Genomic DNA, 24,078 nt, shown 5'->3' with positions numbered 1-24,078 from the left:
ATACATTCTAATTTGGGTATTAACTTAGAAATTAAGAACTAAATTACACATTAACCAATACAATTAATGCTTATATCAAGAATTTATTTCCTCTTTTGGTATCTTAAATACAACCCACACAGTTGGCTGTATTTATCATTACCCTTAAAAAAACCGTTTATGATATTATCGGAAAATCGGAATATGTAATAACTTAATGAACGATCATTTTACAATTTCTGATAGTGCATAAACTAGCCATTTGATAATACCCGATCGCGGTCTAATTAAACCAACCAACTAAACACAATTATATGTGGAGCGCAAAAAGCATAAAATTTGAGCTAAATTGTGATTGTGAAAAGGCAGAATGCCATTATTGCCATATTGAGAAAAGGGTGACTTTAAAATTTAAATCTTTAAAAAAGTGTGAAATTAAAACGAAAAATATACAAAAGTGTAAAGTAATGTCCCTAGGTATCACTTTTCAAATAATTATTTATCATGGGCTATTCCGTGCATTGTTTAAATTAAGATCGTTAGAGCAGGTGTAATGTAAAAATTTTATATAGATTTTCCATGTGACCATGTCATTTTTTATTAACTCTGTAAGTTTAAATATTTTTATCTCAATGAAAAAACTTTTTATTATTTTATTTTTTACTGGGACTCTCTACTAATTTGTTCTCAACATTTATTTATTTTATATTTTACAATAACGTAAATACATGTAAGAATTATTGACACCCACAATGGAATAACTTTAGTTTTGAATTTTTTATTGATAAAACAATCGAACGAGCTTTATTGTTGTTATTACATTGAAATTATTTTTAGAATGTTGTCGCTGGATATAGAGAGCAGTTGTCAAATAGTCCCGTATAAAGAGGCTTTACCATAACAAATACATTGTACAATTGCTTAAAAATGAATTTATTTTTGAACTATTTTTGAACTATTACTCCCAAGTACCAGGGCTTATGTTCGGCGATCGGTTATGGTTTTTTACCTTTTTCTTTCTCTTCTCTGGGGGAGTTGGAGGCGGATGCCATTGCGCTGCTCAAACGGATTCAGAAATTTTCTCTGTCTCAGGATGCCGGAGCGCGGGCTGCTGCTTTTATTTTCACTAGACTTAGTTTTGCTATTGCTAAGGGGGTGGGCGCCAGATTGTATCTCGGCTACCCACCAATTTTCTGTAAACTTTTGATTGATTAATAAAAGTTTGCGTTTTTTTATAACAAAAAAAAAATAATAATAATAATAAAAGTATTATTATAATAAGTACAATAAACATTAGTAAAATAGTAACACACGTCATTATGGGTTTTTCTAAAATGTGTCAATAGGCACATGATAATAAGTAGTTTAGGCATAGGTTAATCTTAATTGTTTCATTTCTCCTAATTACAATCACCCATTACTTATTTTTCTCCACACATGATTGGGTGATGAAGTACTCTAAAAAAAGATAATAGATTAATTAGGACAATTATTTTAGATGTAGATAAGTCTTATCATGTGCCCAAAGGGCACATTTTAGAAAAACCCATTTGAGAAAATACAACATGGATATAGAGAGTAGTTTTCTAATAGTCCCGTATAAAGAGGCTTTACCATAACAAATACATTGTACAATTGCTTAATTTTTATCCATGGTGTTACTTATTTTTCATAGGTATAGTCGTATAGATGCATAAAAATATCAAGTAATTTTACAATAACATTTACAAAATTACGTAATTATATCTGAAACACACATACTAAGATGATCTTATACAAATTACTAGTTTTAAACCCGTGCAAAATTGCACGGGTTTGTATTTAGGACGGTATGAATGTTTTTTTATGAATTTTTTATTTTTACATTTCTATTGTAATTATCTAATAGTTCTATATCGGTGATCTACATGTTTAATGTAGATCAGTGATCTAACTGGAAATGAACATTCACCACGTAAATAGGAAGCGTTAAAACCACAACTACCGGGTGAATGTTCATTCCGACTTACAGACGGATTAGCATCAGTAAGAGTTTCACCATATTCGGCACATAGATCTCTCACAAAGCGTTCAACAACATCGTACTATCTAGTTTTAAAAATTATTTAAGTTATTTAATTTATAATTAATTTCTGTAATATCTTCCCATTATATGTAATTCATTCCCGTAATTAAATGTAATTTATTCTCGTAATTATGTAATTTTATTATTAATTGTGTAATTTTATTATTAATTTTTTTAAGACGGAAATTGTCGAACGGTTGTATTGGCAGACGATTTGAAGAAATAAATTCTTTGCACACCAACGGGACCCACCATAACTTGAATTTCAAAAAAAAAAAAAGTTGTACAAATGAGGTGGCGCATTCTTCATTCAGCATTGTCTTCTGAATTAATAAAGATAAGATTTGTGAAGCATATTCTCTCAAAATTACATTACCCATCCGCACAATTATATTTGGATCCATATTATACTCTCATTGTGTAAAACCGTCCCACAATTAATTTTTCTTAAAATTTGAATTTATACAAATTTGTTTAAGATAAAGGTATAACGGTAAATACATACTGAATCACATAAAAAGTTGTCTAAAAAATGCGAAAATCTATTAACACCGTATGGTAATATTTTGAGTTTTTGACCGATTTTAAGATTTAAGACAGTGTGTCATACAAATAACAATACTTGGCAATTGGCATACTCTTCTCCCCCACTTTTCCCCTACCCTGTAATCCTCTTTCAAATAACCTGTATCTGTTTGGATCTTTGTATCAACCAAGACAAATCCTAAAACTTCTTCAAATAACTCTTCCTAATCCCACTTCATTGTCCTTATTCAATTTCTATGATCAACTTTGTTGAATAAATTTCACTTCTTGGTGAGCTTCTGTTTCTCAACTACTTTCCGTTTTTTTCTGGGTTTTTGGTTATGAAATCGATGTGGGATTGTTGTTTTTGATTGATAGAATAATGGGTATTCACTTGATTTTAACATGCAATCTTATTTTATGATTTTATATAGATCTGGGTTTGATTTACTTGTAGAATTGATTTATCTGCTTCTCAGATTACCAAATTTGCGATATTTTAGTTGTTTTTTTTATTGATTATTGATTACTCTTTCCGTCTCGGTCATTTGTTTACCTTTTATATTCATTGTGAGTCGTATTTTAATCAAAGGTAGACAAATGATTGGGACGAGTAGTTGAAAGTATCTATCTTTTGGCCTGCGAATTTGGTATGTATTGTTTCGTTTGAAATTGAAATCTATGTGATTAGGCAAATCTTGTAACTTGATGTAATCAATGCCTATTTTTTTGATGCTGTTTATCCATTTGATTTGATATTTTGAGTGGAATGATCCCTGAAACCCGAACCATAGTAGTATCAGATATCGGCTTTGGTATCGATTGCCACAGCCTAATCTCGCTAAATACGGCCAATATTGCCAAATAGTGTCATTGTCGATATTTATAACTATGATCCCAACTTATGAAAAACAACACCATGCATTTTAATTTTAACTAGGTATGTAAATTTTCAGTAATGCAGATACATTTAATCTGGAATGCTATGTATGAATTTGGGGAGATATGAATTAAACCGTGCTAGTGTAGGTGGTGGTAGTTTGTGTTCTTCTTAACAAAACGAGGGAAATGTTTACGAATAGGCGTATACTTGAAGATGGCCTTTGTCAGGATTTCGAGTCTTTGAGTGTATCGAAAAAGCTAGTGAGAAGTGTTAGCCAAAAACTAAGAAAGAAAAGAGTGCATAGAAGTGATGGGGGTGAAGAGGACAGTGCTGGTGGGGTTTCTTTGAGATGTCTCACAATGTACGGAAGAGTTGGGGGTTGTAAAGTGGGAGCTGACTGTAGTGAAGATTTTGGAGATTCGAGCACTAGGAGGTTGAGTGCTAGTGAAGAAGGTATCAAGAGCGCGTATAAGACCTTGTGTGGTACTGAGGACTGTTGCTCTTATGGGAGGAAAGATCGATTTCGGAAAAGATCTAGTAGAAAGGGCTTAGAACTCGACGAGTTGCATAGAAATGGTAGGATGAATATTTCATTGCCAGATGACATTTTAGAGATGTGTTTGATGAGGCTTCCATTGTCGAGTCTCATGAGTGCTCGTCTTGTGTGCAAGAAGTGGAACCACTTGACCACAACTCCTCGGTTTATGCAAATGAGGAAAGAAGGCTGTTATCAAACTCCGTGGCTTTTTGTGTTTGGTTCGGTTAAGGATGGGCATTGCTCAGGGGAAGTTCGTGTGCTAGATGTTGACCTTCATCAATGGCACAAAGTAGATGTTGAGGTTCTCAAAGGGAGGTTCATGTTTTCCGTTGCCAGCATGCATGAAGAGATTTACATTGTTGGTGGTTGCTCTAGCTTGACTAGTTTCGGAAGGGTAGATAGAAGCTCTTTTAAGACACATAAAAGTATGTTGGTTTTTAGCCCCTCTACCAAATCCTGGCGTAAGGCTGAATCTATGAAATATGCTAGATCGTCGCCCATTCTTGGGATATCCGAGGTCACTGTAGACTGCCCAATCACTCCGACTCAATCAACCCGTCAAGATAGGCGTTTCCCCAGGTCAAGGCTTGGTGGGGTCTCTGATGTTTATGAAGATCCTCACCGGCTCTCAGTCAGGCGGCAACTAAGAAGCCTTTCTGATGAAAATGCCAGTATCATGGGCCCCACTAAAAAGCAACGCCGGCCTCTAAGACAAAGAACCGAGACTTCAAGCCTTAGAGATGGTGGTAAAAGATTTGTGCTGATAGCCATTGGTGGGCTTGGATCTTGGGATGAGCCTTTAGATTCCGGGGAAATTTATGACTCCATGTCAAATAAGTGGACTGAAATTCAGAAACTTCCTGTAGATTTCGGGATTGTTTGCTCTGGAGTTGTTTGTGACAAGACCTTCTTTGTTTACTCAGAATCTGACAAACTTGCCGGGTATGACATAGAACGGGGGTACTGGGTGGTTATCCAAACCACCCCGTCGCCTCCTCGAGTCCATGAATACTACCCGAAACTCATTTGTTGTGGGACCCGTTTGTTCATGCTTTCCGTCTCTTGGTGTGAAGGGGATGGTCAAATAGGCAGGAGAAACAAAGCCATTCGAAAAATGTGGGAGCTCGATCTGACATATCTTACGTGGACCGAGGTATCGACTCATCCTGACGCTCCTATGGACTGGAATGCTGCATTTGTCGCTGATAAAGATTTGATTTTTGGGGCTGAAATGTTCAAAATATTTGGCCAAGTTCTGGACTTCTTTACAGTCTGTAATGTAGGAGTATCTGATAAGGTAATGAGATGGACCCATATTTCGAGGAACCGGGTCGGTCGGGAACTCGATGCATCTTCCTGCATGACGAAAACAATCGCCGCCCTTCATCTGTGATCCTGCTTCGGCTGACCATAAATTTCGGAAACATACAGTAGAAGAAAAGTTCACAACTGCTGCAAGCCTGCAAGTCTTGCATATTCATTATTGCATCCCGGAATGTGCCTTGTTTAGCTCAATGTAGATGATTCTTTTGTATGCCAATTATTAATGTACTGATAAAGAACAGTGTCTGTTTACCAGTAATGGGGTCTTTTTTGTGCAATTGATTCTGTAAAAGCATTCAATTTTCATGTCAAATTTCGATACCGTTCAAAGAGGTAATTTAGCAAATTCTGAAGCCGAATCCCTGAATTTACTTCCTTTTTCAGGGAAGTAGCAAGAATGGGAAATAATTTTGTCTGCAGTAAATGGGGTGATAAACGAGCTTAGTCGAGTCGACATGTTACCTTATATGGAGAAACAATATATGAGAAGATACAAACAATGGAGTTTTCAAAATTACAGCATATACAAAAATACTGTATCACAATGCTCTCCGAATCTCGAAAAGAGACATCCATATTCCATACTATGGAGTTTGGAATACCTCTGAGAAGTTAGGGAGCCGGTCAACATGCCTTAATGCACGCTCGGCAATTTGTCGAGTGCGATTATCTCCATTATGGAAGGCATCTACAAGTGCTGATACGATATTCTGCTCATTCGGAATCTCAGTAGCTATCCGATCAGTCCTCAAGAATCTTTCGACTGCCCACACCGCTCTCTTTCTAAGATTTTCACTACGTTTCTCGACCAAAATCTCGACAATGGGTTTGGTTCCATTGGTCTCATGTAATATCATAACCCCTTCTTCAATGTGGACGCCATCGTCCACCAATGTCAATAATGCAGCAAGTGATGCCTCGACAACCTTGTCATTTTCGTGATCTAGAAGGGCTACCAACTTTTCAACTGCCAGTGTCCGCCTGTCCGCCAGACAGAACGTTCCTTCAAAGAACAAAGACCACCATGAAGTCGACACAATGTGGTGCGGTCAGGGAGTCTGCCAAAACAAGTGAATATTGATGCACACATACCAGTTGGTGGGTTTGCTGTCAACTTGCTGGTTTCTGAAAATAGCTTCTCTAGAGCCCACGCCGAAGCTATTTTCACATTGTCAGAGCCATTGACTTGAAGCAATTCAACAAATTGTCCTGTAACATTTTGTACCCGACAGAAATCCACGGCCTCAGGCTCATTTGCTAGCACATAGGTAATCCTAGCAAGAGAACGAACAAGGCCGTCTAAGTAGGGAGTCATAAAACGACCCCCTCTTATCTCACCCTGGTTTATTTCCTTTACTCTAGAGATCATCTCCCCGAAAGAACCTTTCTTGAGCATTTCTCGGGTCAGTACCACATCACTTTCCGGTAATTCAGCCAAGAGGCTGACAGTTGCCGCCTGCTCCTCAGTGATTCCACTGTTTTCCATAATAATATTGAGGAGACATCCCAATTGACCAGATGCTATTAAGGCATCAGCTAATTCTTGGGCCATATAAGGAGAAAGGTTGAGCAGTAATTTTAATACAGCTAAACGCAAATCTTGCTCATCGATGTATTCAACCAACCCGATGATAGTAGCCCCAGAACTCTTGATGGCAGCAACAACAGAAGAAACAGTCTTGGGGTAACTGGTCAGTCCGACAAGAACCTGGAGGAGTTTTGACTCAATTGATGGACCCGTGTTGCTGATAAGATGGAGCAAATTGCGTATTGTTTCTACAGAAACCAAGGTTTCCTTCTTGGGACCGATTATAACAGAGCCAATGTCATAACCGGAATTGACAAGATTCGAGAGAATAGTGGCTGAAACCTCTTTCAATCGCATGGGAAACTGTTTCTCGCCAACACTGAAGAGGTCCTTCAGTAAGGGAGGAAGAATTCCTGCTTGTATTAAAACCTTAGCACTTGCATCATAAGATGATATCTGGTTTAGAGCTTTCAACGAGGCTTCTCTCGTCTCTATATCAGTATTTGTCATCAGACTCACTAGTGATGGCCCTACTGTTTTAGCTACAGCAACCTTGACGTCGTTGTTTAGAACCAGGTTTCCTAGGAACGCTGCCATGGACTTTTTAGTTTCAGGAGTTCCTGCAAGGATTACTTCAAGTAAACTGATCAAAAACCAGACGTAAACTATTTGTCGGGATATACAGAAAAAGCAAGTAAAAAAAACCTTTCAGTATTAGCATGAGAAGAGGCTCCAAGCTACCACTTTCAGCCATCTGCCGCACATTATTCTCGCTCTGTGCCAGATTATCCAGAGTTTTATCAGCTTTCTCAACATTCCTGACATTTTCCGACTCACTACCACTTATGCTAACTAAAATCAGTATTGCTCCTTGTTCTGAACCAATTTTTTCGCAAAGATTTGGGGATTTGGACAGCTCATAGAGCAAAGATATAGCTTCCTCTTTCTCCCTTTCTGTGGATCGTTCAGGAGACAGAAACTTCACTATGGTACGAATAGTGGCGCCTTCAGTCATCACCTCCTGCAATCATTTTAAACAATTATAAGTTTTCATTTCCGACAAGAGTCAAATCAGGATAGCAGAAGGTATAACCTTCAAATCTGATTCTTGTTCAGCTACGACACAGAGTGTTTTCAGAGCTGTAGATCGTACAGTAATGCTGCTATTCCTCAGCATCTTCACCACCAACCGTACTATCTCAGGCTCATGAACATCATGCTTATTTGACCCACTTCCCTTCGAAATGGACTTAATGTAGTTCAAAGCTTGAAGAATGTCAGTCTCTGAATGATAGGCAGAAGATAATGACCTACGCGCCACGTCTAGCTGAGCAGCCTCGTTCCTGGTTTCCCACTCTTTGATGGTTTTTTTTAGAGCTATACTAGGATTCAACTGAGTGTTTCTCAACTCTTTCAATGTTAATGGACATACAGGCTTCCTTCCACTCTTTTTAAATTGCTCAAACCACTTCTTAATCGCGCTGCGTTCAAAAGTGTTTCCGTTTTCTATAATTACAGGATCTTGCATGACTTCCTTGGTTAAAGGGCACACGAAGGTGCTAAAGACCGGCTCAATATGTCGTCTCTCAAGTTGGTTACTTTCATCTGCCTGGCTATCAGGGTCGGAGCTGCCACCTGAACTCCCTGCCATCTGATATGAAGGCCTAAATTGAGTTTAGATATGTATACATAACATCCAATTCGTGATATACTTGAATTTTTATTTGCTTAAATGGTTTTTTTTTTTTGAAAGTAATTACTAGAAATGGTTCTATACTTCCATCTCCGATGGACGATGGTAAGCCCCAAATAACTTTATCTATCAATCTTAGTATGAAACTTTATGAATTAATTAATAAAAGTATCCCTTTTGGTGATATCTGTTTGCCCGTCTCTATTTTTGGAGTTTTTTCAGTCCTTGTCTTTTTAGGTTTTAGTTCTATTGAAAATATAGATAAGATCGTCTTGGTCTTTCCTCATATGATGAAGATGCGTAAGATCAATTTCGTAATGGATGGTTATATGGTATTACATACGTTGTCGATTTATGGGTTGCATTCAATTTGGTCAGATGAAATCTTCTCTCATCAAGGCTCAAGATTCTATGATCCTCTTGTAGAAAGCTGTTTGCGGCGATATGATAGAGGATGTGCTTTAGAGCAATTCAAGTTTACAAATCTTTGAACGAGATTTTATTTTATTTGGTTCTAGTCGAGTTGTATCCGGTCAAATTTAACACATGCTGCAGATGTGTATAACTATTTATTAATAAATTGATTCTTTCTTTAAAAAAAGGGTTCACGCCATCTTTTTTATTTTACACATAACAAGTCGTCCAAGACGAGGACTCGAGGAGTCAAGACTTTCCAAAAATAGTAAAGGAAGTAGCGAGTTTATACAAGCAAGAAGAGCAATGTTGGCGGCAACGGTCATGTGCTTTATGGCTTAAGAATGGGGACCGTAATACTAAATTTTTTCACTCACGAGCAGGGAAGCGTAAACGCAAAAATTTTATTGGGAAACTAATTGATGATGCGGGACAGGTGCGTGAGGGGAAGGATGCGGTTTCGAGGGTGGCAAATGAATATTTCTAAGGGTTGTTTACTTCGGCAAAACCATCAAACTTTGATGATGTATTAGAAGGGATTGAGGGGCGTGTGACGGATCGAATGAATCACATCCTGCGAGCGGAGTATAATGAAGCGGAGATTGTTGAAGCTTTAAATCAAATGCATCCTTTGAAAGCTCCAGGACCCGATGGTATGAATGGGCTATTCTATCAATCTTGCTGGCAGATAGTTGGGTCGAATGTCGTGAGTACTGTGCTCGATATCCTCCGTGGTCACATGTCTCCAGCTAGACTTAACAAGACTAATATAGTCTTGATTCCGAAGAAGAAGGCGCCAGAAAAAATCCGTGACTTCAGACCAATAAGCCTATGTAATGTGGCCTACAAGTTAGTTTCTAAAGTGCTAGTGAACCGGTTGAATATTTTTCTTGGGGACATTATTTCGGAAAATCAAAGCGCTTTTACACCTGGTCGACTGATTTCCGACAATATCTTGATTGCGTTCGAGATTTTTCATCACATGAAGAATAATAGACAGACGGAGGGACATATGGCGATCAAGCTTGATATGGCTAAGGCGTATGACAGGGTGGAATAGGGGTTTTTGAGGCGTGTTTTAATGCGGATGGGCTTCGATACTCAGTGGATACAACGAGTCGTGGATTGTGTTTCTACGGTAACCTTTTCGGTCCTGATTAATGGCTCACCTTCGGAGGAATTTCAATCGAGCAGAGGACTACGCCAAGGTGATCCCTTATCCCCGTACCTCTTTCTTTTGTGTGCGGAAGTTTTATCTAACATGCTTAGAAGGGCGGTCGAGAATGATGTGATTCATGGTATTAGGGTGGCTCCCTCGGCACCTACTATTTCTCATCTCCTCTTTGCCGATGATAGCATCTTTTTCGTTAAAGCAAACCTTGCTGAGGCGAATGTTATTAATAATATCTTGCGTCGTTATGAGGGGGCTTCGGGGCAGCTCGTTAGTTTGGATAAAACTACCGTATCATTTAGTAAGGGGGTCAATGGGAGCGCAGAAGCAGAGTGGCGGAACGCCTTGGGGATGTGGAAGTGGAAGAACAGGCTCGCTATTTGGGTCTTCCCACGGTGATAGGTCGATCGAAGAAGGTTATTACGAATATTATTTCCGATAAACTTTGCAAAAAATTACAAGGGTGACGCGGGAAAATTTTGTCTAGGGCTGGTAAGGAGATCCTCATAAAGGCTATGGCCAATTCGCTCCCTACCTATGTGATGAGTGTTTTTAAAATTCCTGCAAGCTTTTGTGATGAGCTGAGATCGATTGTATCGAAATTCTGGTGGGGACACGATGAGAATAAACGAGGTATACATTGGGTGGCGTGGAAGAAGTTGGCTCGACCGAAGGGGAGTGGGGGTTGGGTTTTCGTGATTTCCGTTTGTTTAACCTCGCTTTGTTGGGCAAGCAAGCTTGGAGATTGGTAACTAATCCAATTAGTTTGTGGACTCGACTTATGAAAGCTAAATACTTCCCCGACAATGATTTTATGACGACCTCGCTGGGACATAACCCGAGCTATACTTGGCAAAGCATCTTCGAAGTTCGAACAATTTTGGAGAGTGCCATGCGAAGGCGAATTGGGGATGGCAGTGATACGAAAATATGGGGCCACGCTTGGCTGCCAAACTCCCATACAGGTCGAATTATTTCGCCATGTGCACAAGGGAATGAAGGGTTGATGGTTGCTGATTTGTTGAGGCCGAATGGAAGGGGTTGGGACGAGGAGAAATTAGAGCTCCTTCTACTACCTTTTGAGAGGGAACGAGTTTGGAATATTCGTCTGAGCTCTAATATGACGAGGGACCTGTGGTATTGGGGACCGGAGAAAGACGGGTTATACACAGTGCGAAGCGCTTATAAAATGCTCGTAGGGGAGGAAGGGGATATGACGGGTTCGTCGGATTGGACGAGGGGTAGATGGCTCTGGAATCGGCTCTAGAAAGTTTCGGTTTGGCCCCGCGTGAAGCTCTTCTTCTGGCAACTGTGTAGTGAAGCTCTGGCAACACGGGCAAACATCGCAGCCCGGATAGGAGGTGAGTACTCTTTGTGTCGTTTTTGTCATTCTGCTTTTGAATCTAACACTCATCTTTTTAGGGATTGTGGGGCTAATTGGGTTTGGGACGAGCTGGGTTTGGAGGATGTGTCGAAGGGGAGGAGTCATGATGTTTGAGAATGGGTGGAAGCTTGCTGGAAGGAGATGAGTCACGAGGAGTGTGTGTGGTTCATGGTGGGTTGTTGGGCTATTTGGGAGCATCAGAATAAGGTCATTTTTGACAATGCTGGGGTGGAACCGGTTGAGGTGGTGCGAAGGATGAGGGATGTTGTTAGGGAGGGTGTAGGCGACAGTGAAGGGACGGAGGATGGGATAAGGCGTAGAGGGTCATCCACACGGGGGCAGGGGAAAGGACTGATGGGTGGAAGGCGGCGAGGGACGGGTAATGTTAAGATTAATGTGGATGCGGGAGTTAAAGAAGGCGAGGGTGTTGGTACGGGGATTGTGTGTCGTGACAGGCAAGGGGAGGTGTTGTGGAGTGTGTCCATTGTTCGTGAGTAGGTTTGGGAAGCCCATATAGCTGAGTCGGTTGCGGTGCTCGATGGCCTGGAGGAAGCTGCTCGAAGAGAAAGCGAGTGTCTAAAAGTGATTTAAGCAATCCAAAGTCGAAGCCATGGGAGGAGTATTTTCTCGTTGATCATCGATGATATTGTGGAACTTAGTTCTAATTTTCAGTCTATTTATTGGTTGCATGTTAGTCGAATTAATAACTGTGTAGCTCACGCTTTAGCTCATTGTAGTCCGCGTACTTTCGGTAGGATAGTTTGGGAGGATGGTTTACCACCTTCTGCGAATACTGCTACTTCTTTTAATCGTTTATTAATAGAGTAATACCTTCGGGTCAGGGCCGGCCCAGGGGCCGTGCAAGCGGTGCGGTCGCACAGGGCCCCCGACTTGAAGGGGCCCCATTCGCAAGAAATATTTGTGTTAGTTGATAATTTAATTTAGCGTGTTTTTTAGCATAGTAATTAGCTTGACTTGGTGAGTTGGTGGTAAGAGTCATGGTATAACTTGTCAATGGTCTTGGGTTCAAACCCTGCTTCATGTTTAATTTTGTTAAAGTTTTACACAATGGGGTGGTTTAATTTTCAGCAAAATAAGGCTAATGGGAATCGAACCCGGGTTGCATTGCAACCTTATTATGCACCTAACCACTATGACAAATACTTGTTGTTGAAGAATTGAAAAGACATTTATTTATGAACTATATTTCTTTTAATTGACTCATAAACTAAATTTTTATAAAAATTACTTAAAATAGTTAACATACGTTTTTCCAATTATTCTTTTACGAGTAATAAAAATAGTACCGGGGCCTCACTTTAAGATTTCGCACAGGGCCCCCAAAACTACCGGGACGGCCCTGCTTCGGGTGCTTGCATTCAAAAAAAAAAATAGTAAAGGAAGTCGCCTGGTATGAAATACACACCATCTAATTCGTGATACATTTGTCAGTTGTTATACTCTCTATAAGAGATCAATTCTAAATCTTTATCGATACTCACATACGACTACGAGCAACAAGTTCATAACAGGAGACAGGAGTAATGAATATAAAGAAACTAACAATAAATAGATGATATAACTCAAAAGGGTCAGTCAAATGGATTGGAGCAGGAAACATACCGAAAGTTAAGGGCAATTTATAAAGAGAACGTTCATCCTCTTGTACGCGAATGGAAATGTCTATACTCGATAGTAATGGTGAAATTTTGAAGGAAATAATGAGGTTTATATCGAGAAAAAAAACAAATTAAGTGATGATTAGGAGTATATTTAGAGAAATAGAAGTAATAATAAGTTGAATGAATCAGGGTGTGGTACAATACAAGTAGGAAGAAGAAATAAGGAAGAACGTTCGTGGTTGACCACTTGAAACTTGACTTGTATTCACTCTCCCACTTGACTTGTATTGTACTCCAGTATTCAACTATTCACAGACAGCCAACGTTGACTTGCGAGATTGATCCTAGAACCAATTTACCAATTTATCTCATCCTGTTGAAGTAATCGGCTTTCAAACCATCTCGAAAGAGTTGGACATGAATGTCCAATAGAAGCCATAAAATCAGCAACCTTGTTGGGTTCATGGAAGCAATCTTTAATTATCACTTCATCGAAAAAAATGAAGGGTCTAATTTCACATCCTTGATAATACTAGAGATTTCCTAAGGAATTTCTTGCAAGATCTTCTAATTGAGTTAATAACACATAATTATCACCCTTCACAATTAACTTTGAGATTCATAAGTATTTAGCTGCTAAAATATCTTCTTTTAAAGCGAGAGTTTCCGCAACAAAAATACTATTAGATTCGCACTTTTTTGCTCCTAACAAAACGACATTACCATTATGATCTCTTATACAATATCCTAAAGCAGCTTTACTGTCTTCTATTCCCGAACCGTCAAAATTTAGCTTTAGAAAACCGTTTCTAGATTTCTCCCACCAGATTTTTTTCTTACTAGAATTGATTCTAGTTGACTTCGTCTTTTTCGGATTGTTGAAATCCTTATGTATAGTCTCATTCCAGATCTTAATGTTATTACTATATAAAATAATAAGTTTGCTGATATTGATATGAACATTGTTAAAGATAATGTCATTTTTATAAAACCGTGCATTCCACTAAATAAAGATGATCTTAATGAAATCATCTTTTGGAATTAGGTCTTTGAGACAATTGAGCTTCACTACAAAACTGACTTGCAATATTATCATACTTGGACAAAAAATTGTTAAAACTAATAATGTTCATGTCTTGGAAAATAGGCTCACTCAAGGGACATTTGTAAAAGAAATGATCTTTGTTTTCAATAGGATAGTTGCATAAAACACAATGAGGTGGGACATTAACATGACTCTTCGAGCAGCGTACCTTTTGCTGGGAAGCCGTCAACACAGGCTTTCAAAGAAAAAAAATTTAACTTTGGAGGAATATTCAGTTTTCAAATCCAGTGAAATTCACATTTGTCAAGAGTTTGATCGAACAAACCTTGCGATAACCATGTTGCTGTTTTGGTAGAGAAACTTCCATCCACGGACAACCCCCATATGAGGTATCCGGAATATCATCATGTGTGATAAGGCTAAAGTCGTATCACCTATATCAAAGTAATCCTAACTCAATACTAACAAATAGCTCATGATAAGCAGGGTATCGTATCCACAGTGTTATGATCCGCACACTTCGAACCCTTAGATTTATTCATGCTTATTTAATTTCATTTTCCTTGTATATTTTTAGTAAATACTTTCCTAGTTTAGCATAGTTAGCATAACTTTTCTTTCCATAAATAGGTATATCGCTATCTACACTTTCAATGTTTCCTGCTACCAGGATGTAACTATCAAATTTTCTTCTTTAGGGAGTACTAGTGAATGAAAATTTGCTTCCTACCTTGTGCCTTCGTGTTGCTTGTTGTTGCTTTGTTGTGAACGACTCTTTGCCTTCACTTTTCTAACAAGCCGTGTTTGTGGGATCGACACTAGGATCCCGACTCACACACCCGAGACCGATTACGAATGCCTAGTGCTTGACAAACACTAGTGCTTGACGCTCTCGTTGCAATCCTGTCGAGTGTTGCCGAGACCCGAGTATCGTGCTAGTGAGCGATCATTCACTAGTACGAAGATCCTTGTTGCTTGCATCTTGCCTTGAGCCGGGCAAGGGTGCACGCCACGATCCGGCAAAAGTACCGGACCGTGACTGTGACACCCCCATATACCGATGAGCCTTAACCAGACCTTCCTTAGCATATAAGGGCATCACCATCTCATTTACCCGAGGTAAGTAATCATCAAAAGTTGATAAATGAACAATTATAGTTATTTTACAAGTGTTACAACAAAACTACTAAAAGAAAGATACAACTCATCAACTGTATACTATTTATGTTATTACTCTTGAGGACTCATCCCAGCCAGGACTCCAGCAACCATCCAAGACAACACCTACTAAGACTGACTGCTCACCATAAGGGATCACGGCAGACACAACAGAAAAAAAACAAGACAAACCACACAAGGTCAGTAACTGAGACAAGATACAACAATCATTACAAACATATTACCACTACAACCAAACACACACACAATGACAACCACTCCAACCAATCTCCGTCACCGACTGTCCACTGGACCAGTCCTGCCAGTAGGGGACCGCAGCCATTCCTACCTATGCCCCGCTCATCATACCGAGCGATAACCCTGTCCCATTAATGTGCACATCTCCTCCCGTGGCGGGTTCCACGGAGGGCGAAACTAGGGCGTGAAGCCACTCCCGCAAGTGACTCCACTCAGCCGAGGACGCACCTCGAGAACCAGAGACAATCAATCACAGACAGCTGCAATACAACAACAACCAACAAAACAGCATACACCAACCGATTACCATGTATACTCAACCACACGGTCACAACAACAATACAACAACGGCACAACAACCGACACACTAGACAATCAACAGAAACTGAGCAGGCGAACCTACCTTTAACCAAAAGCAGCGGTTCCTCGATCAACCATACAACATCAACCAAGCAAGCAATCCCTAAACAAACAGTATACAAGCCTATTACTACCAATACAACCCTACAAGGAACAACATAGACAAAGATGCTGATGAGGACATACCTACGCATCTCACAACGGCGTTATGACCGCTACCTAACTCAAGCAACTCATCCTCAAAGCACTAGCATCCTGAGAGGCTCCCATAGATGGTATTTCGTGAAGGGAAAGGAGGGAGACGACATCTAGGTCTGAAAGAAGGAGGCGGAAATGATTTGCGGTTTTAACAAAACACGATTATAAACCCTCGCTGGAAAGACGTTACTCGATCGAGTAACTAACCTACTCGATCGAGTGGCCCCTACTTGATCGAGTACCCAAGCTACTCGATCGAGTAACTTCTACTCTATCGAGTACCACCTATCCTCATATACTAACAAACTCTGGCACGCATTCCCAAGAGCCTTTACCTGCTCCCCAAAGGTCGGTCAACGGATCCCTAAAAGGGACGGGTATTACAGTCTTCCCCCCTTAAAAAGAACTTCGTCCTCGAAGTTCGACTCATCCTCCCCCAAACCCCACGACAAGAATCTAAGGTTGATGTCACCGTTCTCCCGACACAGGTCCACTACTCTCTAGAGGCATTATCCCCCCTTATGTCATCATCATCAACTGTCCAACATACAACATGTACTAACACGACTGACTCGACTGACTATTGTACTACTACGCCGAACTCTTCAAACACGCAACTACAAGACTATACTTTCACTAGCCAACAACTACCAACACAAAACGTGTCACACAACGATCCTATTATCGATTCACACAATACATGATTCATAATTGCACAACTCCGCTACTGTTCTTGACATACCTATCTTCTTTTTATGACTATCTTCTCATGGTACATTACTCAAATTTTACTTAAACATACAAATTACTCATCAAACGATTAAAACAATTATAACTTCATGTTGGAAATATAACAGAGACAATAGAAGACATTACAAACAAACAACAAAATTATTATAATATCGGCCTTTTATTTTGCGACATTACTCTTCCCCTCTAAAAAGGAACTTCGTCCCCGAAGTTCACCATCCAACAATTTTCCTAACACATAATGCACCATGTCGACATTACTCATTAATCATGACTAACACAGTCTATTATATATATATATATATATATATATATATATATATATATATATATATATATATATATATATATATACACACACACACACACACACACACACACACACACACACACACACACTACCTTACGAGGATAATTATCAAGAACCATAAAAAAATGCATATATCAATTTTATATAATGTAGTTATGGAAATTCTGCGAAATAAGTAAGAAGTCTTTTCGATAATAAATAAGTTATGCTCTCCTGTAGATGTTGACAATGTAAAAAGAATGCAATAAAAGAAACTTTTGGGTCACAACTACTCCCACCAAATGTCATTATAAGTAATAAGTCGACCCAAACACGTTACTATCCTTCAATAAGCATTATAACTATCAAAATATGCAAAATAGGGACAATCAAACAATTTTATTTACGAATAGTCCCTGTAGCAGCGCTACTCGATCGAGTGTACTGGGTACTCGATCGAGCTGGCCCTACTCGATCGAGTGTCTTAGCTACTCGATCGAGTAGCCCGAGATCAGAACACTCTTTAATTGTCACATCTGCAGCTACTCGATCGAGTGAGGGGCACTCGGTCGAGTGGCCACAGGTCAAGTTACCTCAAAAATTTCCCTAACACAACACAAAACATATATATACGATCGCATATCCGCGAGTCGGATGATAACCCGACCACCAATCCTGCAACCAAGTCTAGGAAAACAAATACAGCCTTATGGCCACCAATACAAACCGAATAGAATAAGTACGAAATGAAATAAACTAATGTCCAACACACCCAACAACCATAACCAAAAGAGAAAGAAAGGAGTATCACTCCTGCCGCTGCTCATCCATGACCTCATCCTCAGCTCCCTCACCACCTGAGGTGCCTGCCCCTGAAGTCCTAAGACCCGCATCATCCCCTGCTCCAACCTCTAGGCTCACGTACCATGGGGTCAAACCGCCGTAAGGATAAGACTGTGGTGCTCCCCACGTGGACATGTCCACCCCGTAGGAGTGGAAAATCCCGCTGTAGTCTCCAACTCCCCTCCACCACACTGGATGCGGTCCCTCGGTTCTAATACCCTGAGTATATGCCATATCGTGCATGTTCCGGAGCGTTAAGGTAGAGGACACTCTCTCTGCCAGGTAGCTCGCACGTGTCTCTGGGGTATCAAGGAAGGGATAGCTAGGAAACGGGTGCTGTGGTGGTGCTGCCGGCTGTGGCTGGGTCTCAGCCATCCTCTCCCTTACACGACGTGGTCCTCTCCCTATCCTGGGTCTATCCTCTGCAGCTCTCACATTCTCCCCTTTTCTCGGCTCGGGCATAACCTGAAGGATCATCTGGTCGATGAAGTACGTCTGTCTCGCCAGAGGTGCATCCTCAATCCTCATCCTCCTCCTCATCAGAATCGACAGCTACCACTACCGCATCTAAAGGCTCAGTCGGTGGGAGGTGCTCAGGAGCCGGTATCTTCATCCAGCTCATGCCCCACACCCTCCAAGCTAGGCTACCATCCGCCAAGGTTCTCAACCATTTCAGGTCGAGGAAATAATCTCTGTCCATGGTAGGGACCCGGGTGGTTAAGGGAACGTACTCGGAGGAAGCCTCAAAAGAAGCTATATTTTCAGCTAACTGGGTAGCAATAGCACCACAACTCAGGAACCTAGTACTAGAGGAGGCCATCAAAGCAAGACTGGCACAAACCATAGCGGGAGCATTAAAGATCACTCTCTCGGTCCGCTCAGGGTTAAGGTAGGTCATCAGAAGCAACAACTCGTGGGAGTTCAACTTACTCATATCAGATCGCTCGTATAGGAGACTCGACACGGCACGTAGAAAGATCCTCAAGGTAACATGTTGCACATCATTAATCAACATGTTACTAGCAGTGGGAGCTGATTTCCCGGTAATACAGGGCATAAGGCGGCAAACCCCGCACTCAGCTGGAATATCACGGAGGGATCCCTTGGGAGGCTTAGCCAAACCAAGGTGGGAAGCAAACAGGTCCATGGTTAAAACAAAACTGGTGTTCATAAGACGGAACTGCACTGTCTGCTCAGCCGGCTCGTATTTAAACGAGCTCATGAACTCCATGGTTAGAAAAGCGTAGGAATTCTTCCGTAAACAGTATAGCCCAGTGAACCCGAAAGTCTCAAAGATATGACGGACATCCGTCTCAACACCCAGGTCCTCTAAAATAGTCGTGTCCACACAGTGAGTCGGTCTCATCTTACGGGATTGTAAGGCTACAAACCTTTCCCGTTGTGTGAAGTCTACAAAGACCACAGAAGGATACTCTGGTACAGCTGGTACCACCGGCCCACTCCCCTCCCCAACTTCGGGCTGAGAAGCCCTACCCCTCTTGCTTTGTCTTGTCCCTAAGTTTAGTCTCGGCATCTGTTTCAACATACCACTTAAATATACCAATACATATTTACCAAAACACACAAAGTACACATATTAAATCATGAAAGATTCATCTAAGTATACACTATCACCAACAATTTCCCAAATTACAAGTAAAAGTTCAAATTCTTATAGCTCAGACGGTCTCTATAGCTGTGACAATTTTGGCATAATCAACATGAATGAACTCAACTATTACAACTTTTAGGACTCAAATCTTCAAAATACATTCACGTACAACTCAAATTTCCAATTACATGTGACGAATTTCAGTTTGGGGCACTTTTAAGACGGAGTTTTAAGGCAATTTTTGAGGTGAAAATCACAAAAATCAACTTTCCATATGATATATACAACATACATTACTCAAATTTCATCCTTCAACATGTAAAAGACAACCAAAAACCAATTTAATTTCTCAAACCCTAGAAATTTCGGTCACAAATATATGCAATTTTTATTTGAGTTTTGTATTATAAACAACAATAATCATAAAAGGGAAGCATCTAGATCATATTACAACAATTACAAGCAATTTTTCTCACATATAAATTGAATTTTCAGATTTTTCTATCATCCTAATTGTTTCTAATTGATGAAAAGCATTAAAATAGGAAGGAAATTCATACCTTAGTCAAATAGGAAGTAAAAGAACAATTATAAGCAAGGGAAATCACCAAATAAATCACCACAACACAAGATTTGAGAGCAAGAGGAGAGATATGGGGGGTATTAGGGTTTATGAATGAGGTAGAAAAAAATAAAGGAGGATGGAAAGAGAGTATAAGAATCCCGCAAACATCCGGGTACTGTAGCTTACTCGATCGAGTATGCCGGGTACTCGGTCGAGTTCCCTCTACTCGATCGAGTAGGCGCTATTCGGTCGAGTGTCCGTAGGAAATTCCTACATCCTCGACGTCATAGCTTCCTAACTAGATCGAGTGAGGTCTACTCGGTCTAGTAGGCACTCATACTTAGTCAAGTAAGGTTGGGTGCACAGTCGGAATTACGAGATCCCTGCAAAACAACATCACGCGTCGACCCCAAACCAAGTTCGAAAATTGTCACTGGTTACCGTAATCATTCACATTATACCATTACTACTCAATTGTATCGCAACGGTTTCACCAACTAAGATACATATCATATTATTATATAACGAACTTCACACAACATAGTTTACCACACTATTAAACCATTCATGTATACACTTAACGCATTATCTCATCACTTAAACCTTTGTCTACAACTTCGCTAATAACTTATAATCACATTACTCTGATCACTCCTTTAACATTAAATTTATAGGTATCATCCAAGTCTTCTTAGCAATGTAACTATGTTTCAACATAAACAAATTAGTCCACCCAAATTAATTACGTCACATGAGGAAGCTTTCAACCATTCATATATCACATTCATCCATTACTATTTTGATAATTCTCATTACAATTCTACAACTCTTTAACTACCAACATTAGCACTATTATAATACTTATAAATCCTTATAGAAACTACCATTACTAACGACTTGAACAAACACAGCCATTACCACATTTCATATCGCATCACACGTTTATACTCTTTTCACATACTTCTATCGTATAAAACCTTTCACATTCCTCATTATCATCACACACACATATTAGTTCCATCAAAACTTTACCATATATGATTCTAACATAACTATTACGCACATGTTAACCTCAACAGAGACTCGACCACAATCAATTCCAACATAATCACCATACACATTAGGCACATAGTTGCCGACTCAACATTCCCATACCCAGTGATTGGCTTAAGCACAATGGGGCCAAGATTTTGAAATGAGGGCGACCCCAAAATCTATCATCGGCTATGGCTCCCAATATACATACACCAGATTCATTTTATTAGACTCACTACGTTTATTAGGTTCATTTGTTACAGGTTCCAAAATCATCGCTCTGATACCACTTTGTGACACCCCCATATACCGAGGAGCCTTAACCAGACCTTCCTCAGCATATAAGGGCATCACCATCTCTGTTACCCGAGGTAAGTAATCATTAAAAGTCGATAAAAGAACAATTATAGTTATTTTACAAGTGTTACAACAAAACTACTAAAAGAAAGATATAACTCATCAACTGTATACTATTTCTGTCATTACTCGTAAGGACTCATCCCAGCCAGGACTCCAGCAACCATCCAAGACAACACCTGCTAATACTGACTGCTTACCATAAGGGAGCACGACAGACATAACAGAACAAACAAGACAAACCACACAAGGTCAGTAACTGAGACAAGATACAACAATCATTACAAACATATTACCAGTACAACCAAACACACACACACAATCACAACCACTCCAACCAATCTCCGTCACCGACTGTCCACTGAACCAGCCCTGCTAATGGGGGACCGCAGCCGTTCCCACCTAAGCCCCACTCACCATACCGAGCGATAACCCTATCCCATTAACGTGCACATCCCCTCCCGTGGTGGGTTCCATGGAGCGCGAAACTAGGGCGTGAAGCCACTCCCGCAAGTCACTCCACTCAGCCGAGGATGCACCTCGATAACCAGAGACAATCAATCACAGACAACTGCAATACAACAACAACCAACAAAACAACATACACCAACCGATTACCATGTATACTCAACCACACGGTCACAACAACAATACAACAACGGCACAACAACTGACACACTAGACAATCAACAGAAACTGAGTAGGCAAACCTATCTTTAACCAAAAGCAGCGGTTCCTCGATCAACCATACAACATCAACCAAGCAAGAAATCCCTATACAAATAGTATACAAGCCTATTACTACCAATACAACCCTACAAGGAACAACATAGACAAAGATGACGATGATGACATACCTACGCATCTCACAAGGGTGTTAAGACCGCTATCCGACTCAAGCAACCCATCCTCAAAGCACTAACATCCTCAGAGGCTCCCATGGAAGGTATTTGGTGAAGGGAAAGGAGGGAGACGACATCTAGGTCTGAAAGAAGGAGGCGGAAATGATTTGCGATTTTAACAAAACACGATTATAAACCCTCGCTGGAAAGACGTTACTCGATCGAGTAACTAACCTACTCGATCGAGTGACCCCTACTCGATCGAGTACCCAAGCTACTCGATCGAGTAACCTCTACTCTATCGAGTACCACCCATCCTCATATACTAACAAACTCTGGCACGCATTCCCAAGAGCCTTCACCTGCTCCCCAAAGGTCGGTCAACGGATCCCTAAAAGGGGCGGGTATTACAGTGACATTTGGTATCAGAGCCCGGTCTTCGAATGAGTTTCTGCACGCCGCATTTATTTATCGAGATCGAGAAAATGGGCACACAATTGAGGATCGAGTGGATGCCTTAGAGTAATCAATCGACGTCAAGCTTCCCAAGCTCGATGGCGTCGTTATACGGATGGCCGCGAGCCTCGAGGAGTTGCAGAAGACGGTTTGTGAACTCGAGACGAAGGTGGACGGGATGAACACCCGCATCCAAGCGATCAGTGCTGCAATCCCCGATGATCGGGAGGAAGAGATCAATCATCTCCACCGAAAGGTCGAGATGTTAGAGAACACTTGCGCCACGCTCGTGAAAGCGGTGGCCAATGACGAGAAATCTGTGGGGGGCCATATGGTAAAGGCACCTCCACCTCGTGCCTACGATGGGGCGAGGGATTCGAAAGCGGTCGATAACTTTATCTTCAATATAGAGTAATACTTCCGAGTAAGTGGGCTCGATGAAGACGTGGAAGCTGTCACGGCAAGCATGTATCTAGTCGACAATGCCAAGATGTGGTGTTAGGCTAGGTACAAGGAAATTGATGCGGGCACGATTATGGTGACATTGTGGGCCGACTTCAAGAGGATCTTGAAGGATCACTTCTACCCCGAGAACACGGAGTTTGTTGCTCAGAAGAAGTTGAAGGAAATCAAGCACACCAAATTAATCCGAGAATAATGTGAGGGAATTCTCAGCGTGCATGCTCGAGATTACCGAAATGTCCGAGACGGACAGGACATTCGAATTCATTGACGGGTTGAAGAGGTGGGCACAATAGGAGGTCATGAGGCAGAATCCCAAAACTCTGTCTTCGGCCATATCGGACGCGGAGCGCCTGCTCAACTTTCACGGGGAGCGAGAGGCACCAAGAGTTGTGGCACCAACGGGGAATACTGGTGCGTCACAAAGTGGGTACAATGGACAAAGGCCACAAAATAGCGCCATTTCAGTTGGGAATAGTCGGTTCTGCTCGCAAGGAAGTCAAGCCCAATCGGCGAGCACTACAAACTCGCCCGGCCTCAAGCTCGTCTTAGAAGGCGGGAAACTCATCTGCTTCCATAATGAAGAAACCGTTCACGTGTTTTGTGTGCAAGGGTCCTCACAAGATGGCCGATTGTCCAAACAAAGCGGAGTTCAATGCCATGTTCAAGAAGATGCCGAAAGGGGCTCAATAACGTCTTGATGGGGCATTGGCCGACTATCAC

The 24,078-nt window shown here is 40.8% G+C and overlaps 1 protein-coding gene and 1 pseudogene across 1 annotated transcript; one reads left to right on the top strand and one right to left on the bottom strand.

The window, feature by feature from the left end:
- The first annotated feature begins 2,644 nt into the window (after nucleotides 1-2,644).
- LOC141586471 (F-box/kelch-repeat protein At5g42350-like) lies at nucleotides 2,645-5,618 on the top strand. The gene is made up of 2 exons (XM_074407686.1): nucleotides 2,645-2,860; nucleotides 3,526-5,618. Exon 2 carries the CDS (start codon nucleotides 3,638-3,640, stop codon nucleotides 5,381-5,383), a length of 1,746 nt encoding a protein of 581 aa, XP_074263787.1. The 5' UTR covers nucleotides 2,645-2,860; nucleotides 3,526-3,637; the 3' UTR covers nucleotides 5,384-5,618.
- A 91-nt stretch (nucleotides 5,619-5,709) lies between these two features.
- LOC141586470 (U-box domain-containing protein 44-like) lies at nucleotides 5,710-13,321 on the bottom strand (annotated as a pseudogene).
- Nucleotides 13,322-24,078: the final 10,757 nt, after the last annotated feature.

Source organism: Silene latifolia, chromosome 6 (assembly GCF_048544455.1).
Source record: "Silene latifolia isolate original U9 population chromosome 6, ASM4854445v1, whole genome shotgun sequence".
NCBI classification, from domain to species: domain Eukaryota; kingdom Viridiplantae; phylum Streptophyta; class Magnoliopsida; order Caryophyllales; family Caryophyllaceae; genus Silene; species Silene latifolia.
Note: the sequence above shows the minus strand (reverse complement) of the source record. Positions and strands in the feature narration are given on the sequence as shown.

Bases quoted from the DNA above. Each gene is read 5' to 3' on its own strand.
- LOC141586471 (XM_074407686.1), top strand. From the start codon at position 3,638: ATGTTTACGAATAGGCGTATACTTGAAGATGGCCTTTGTCAGGATTTC.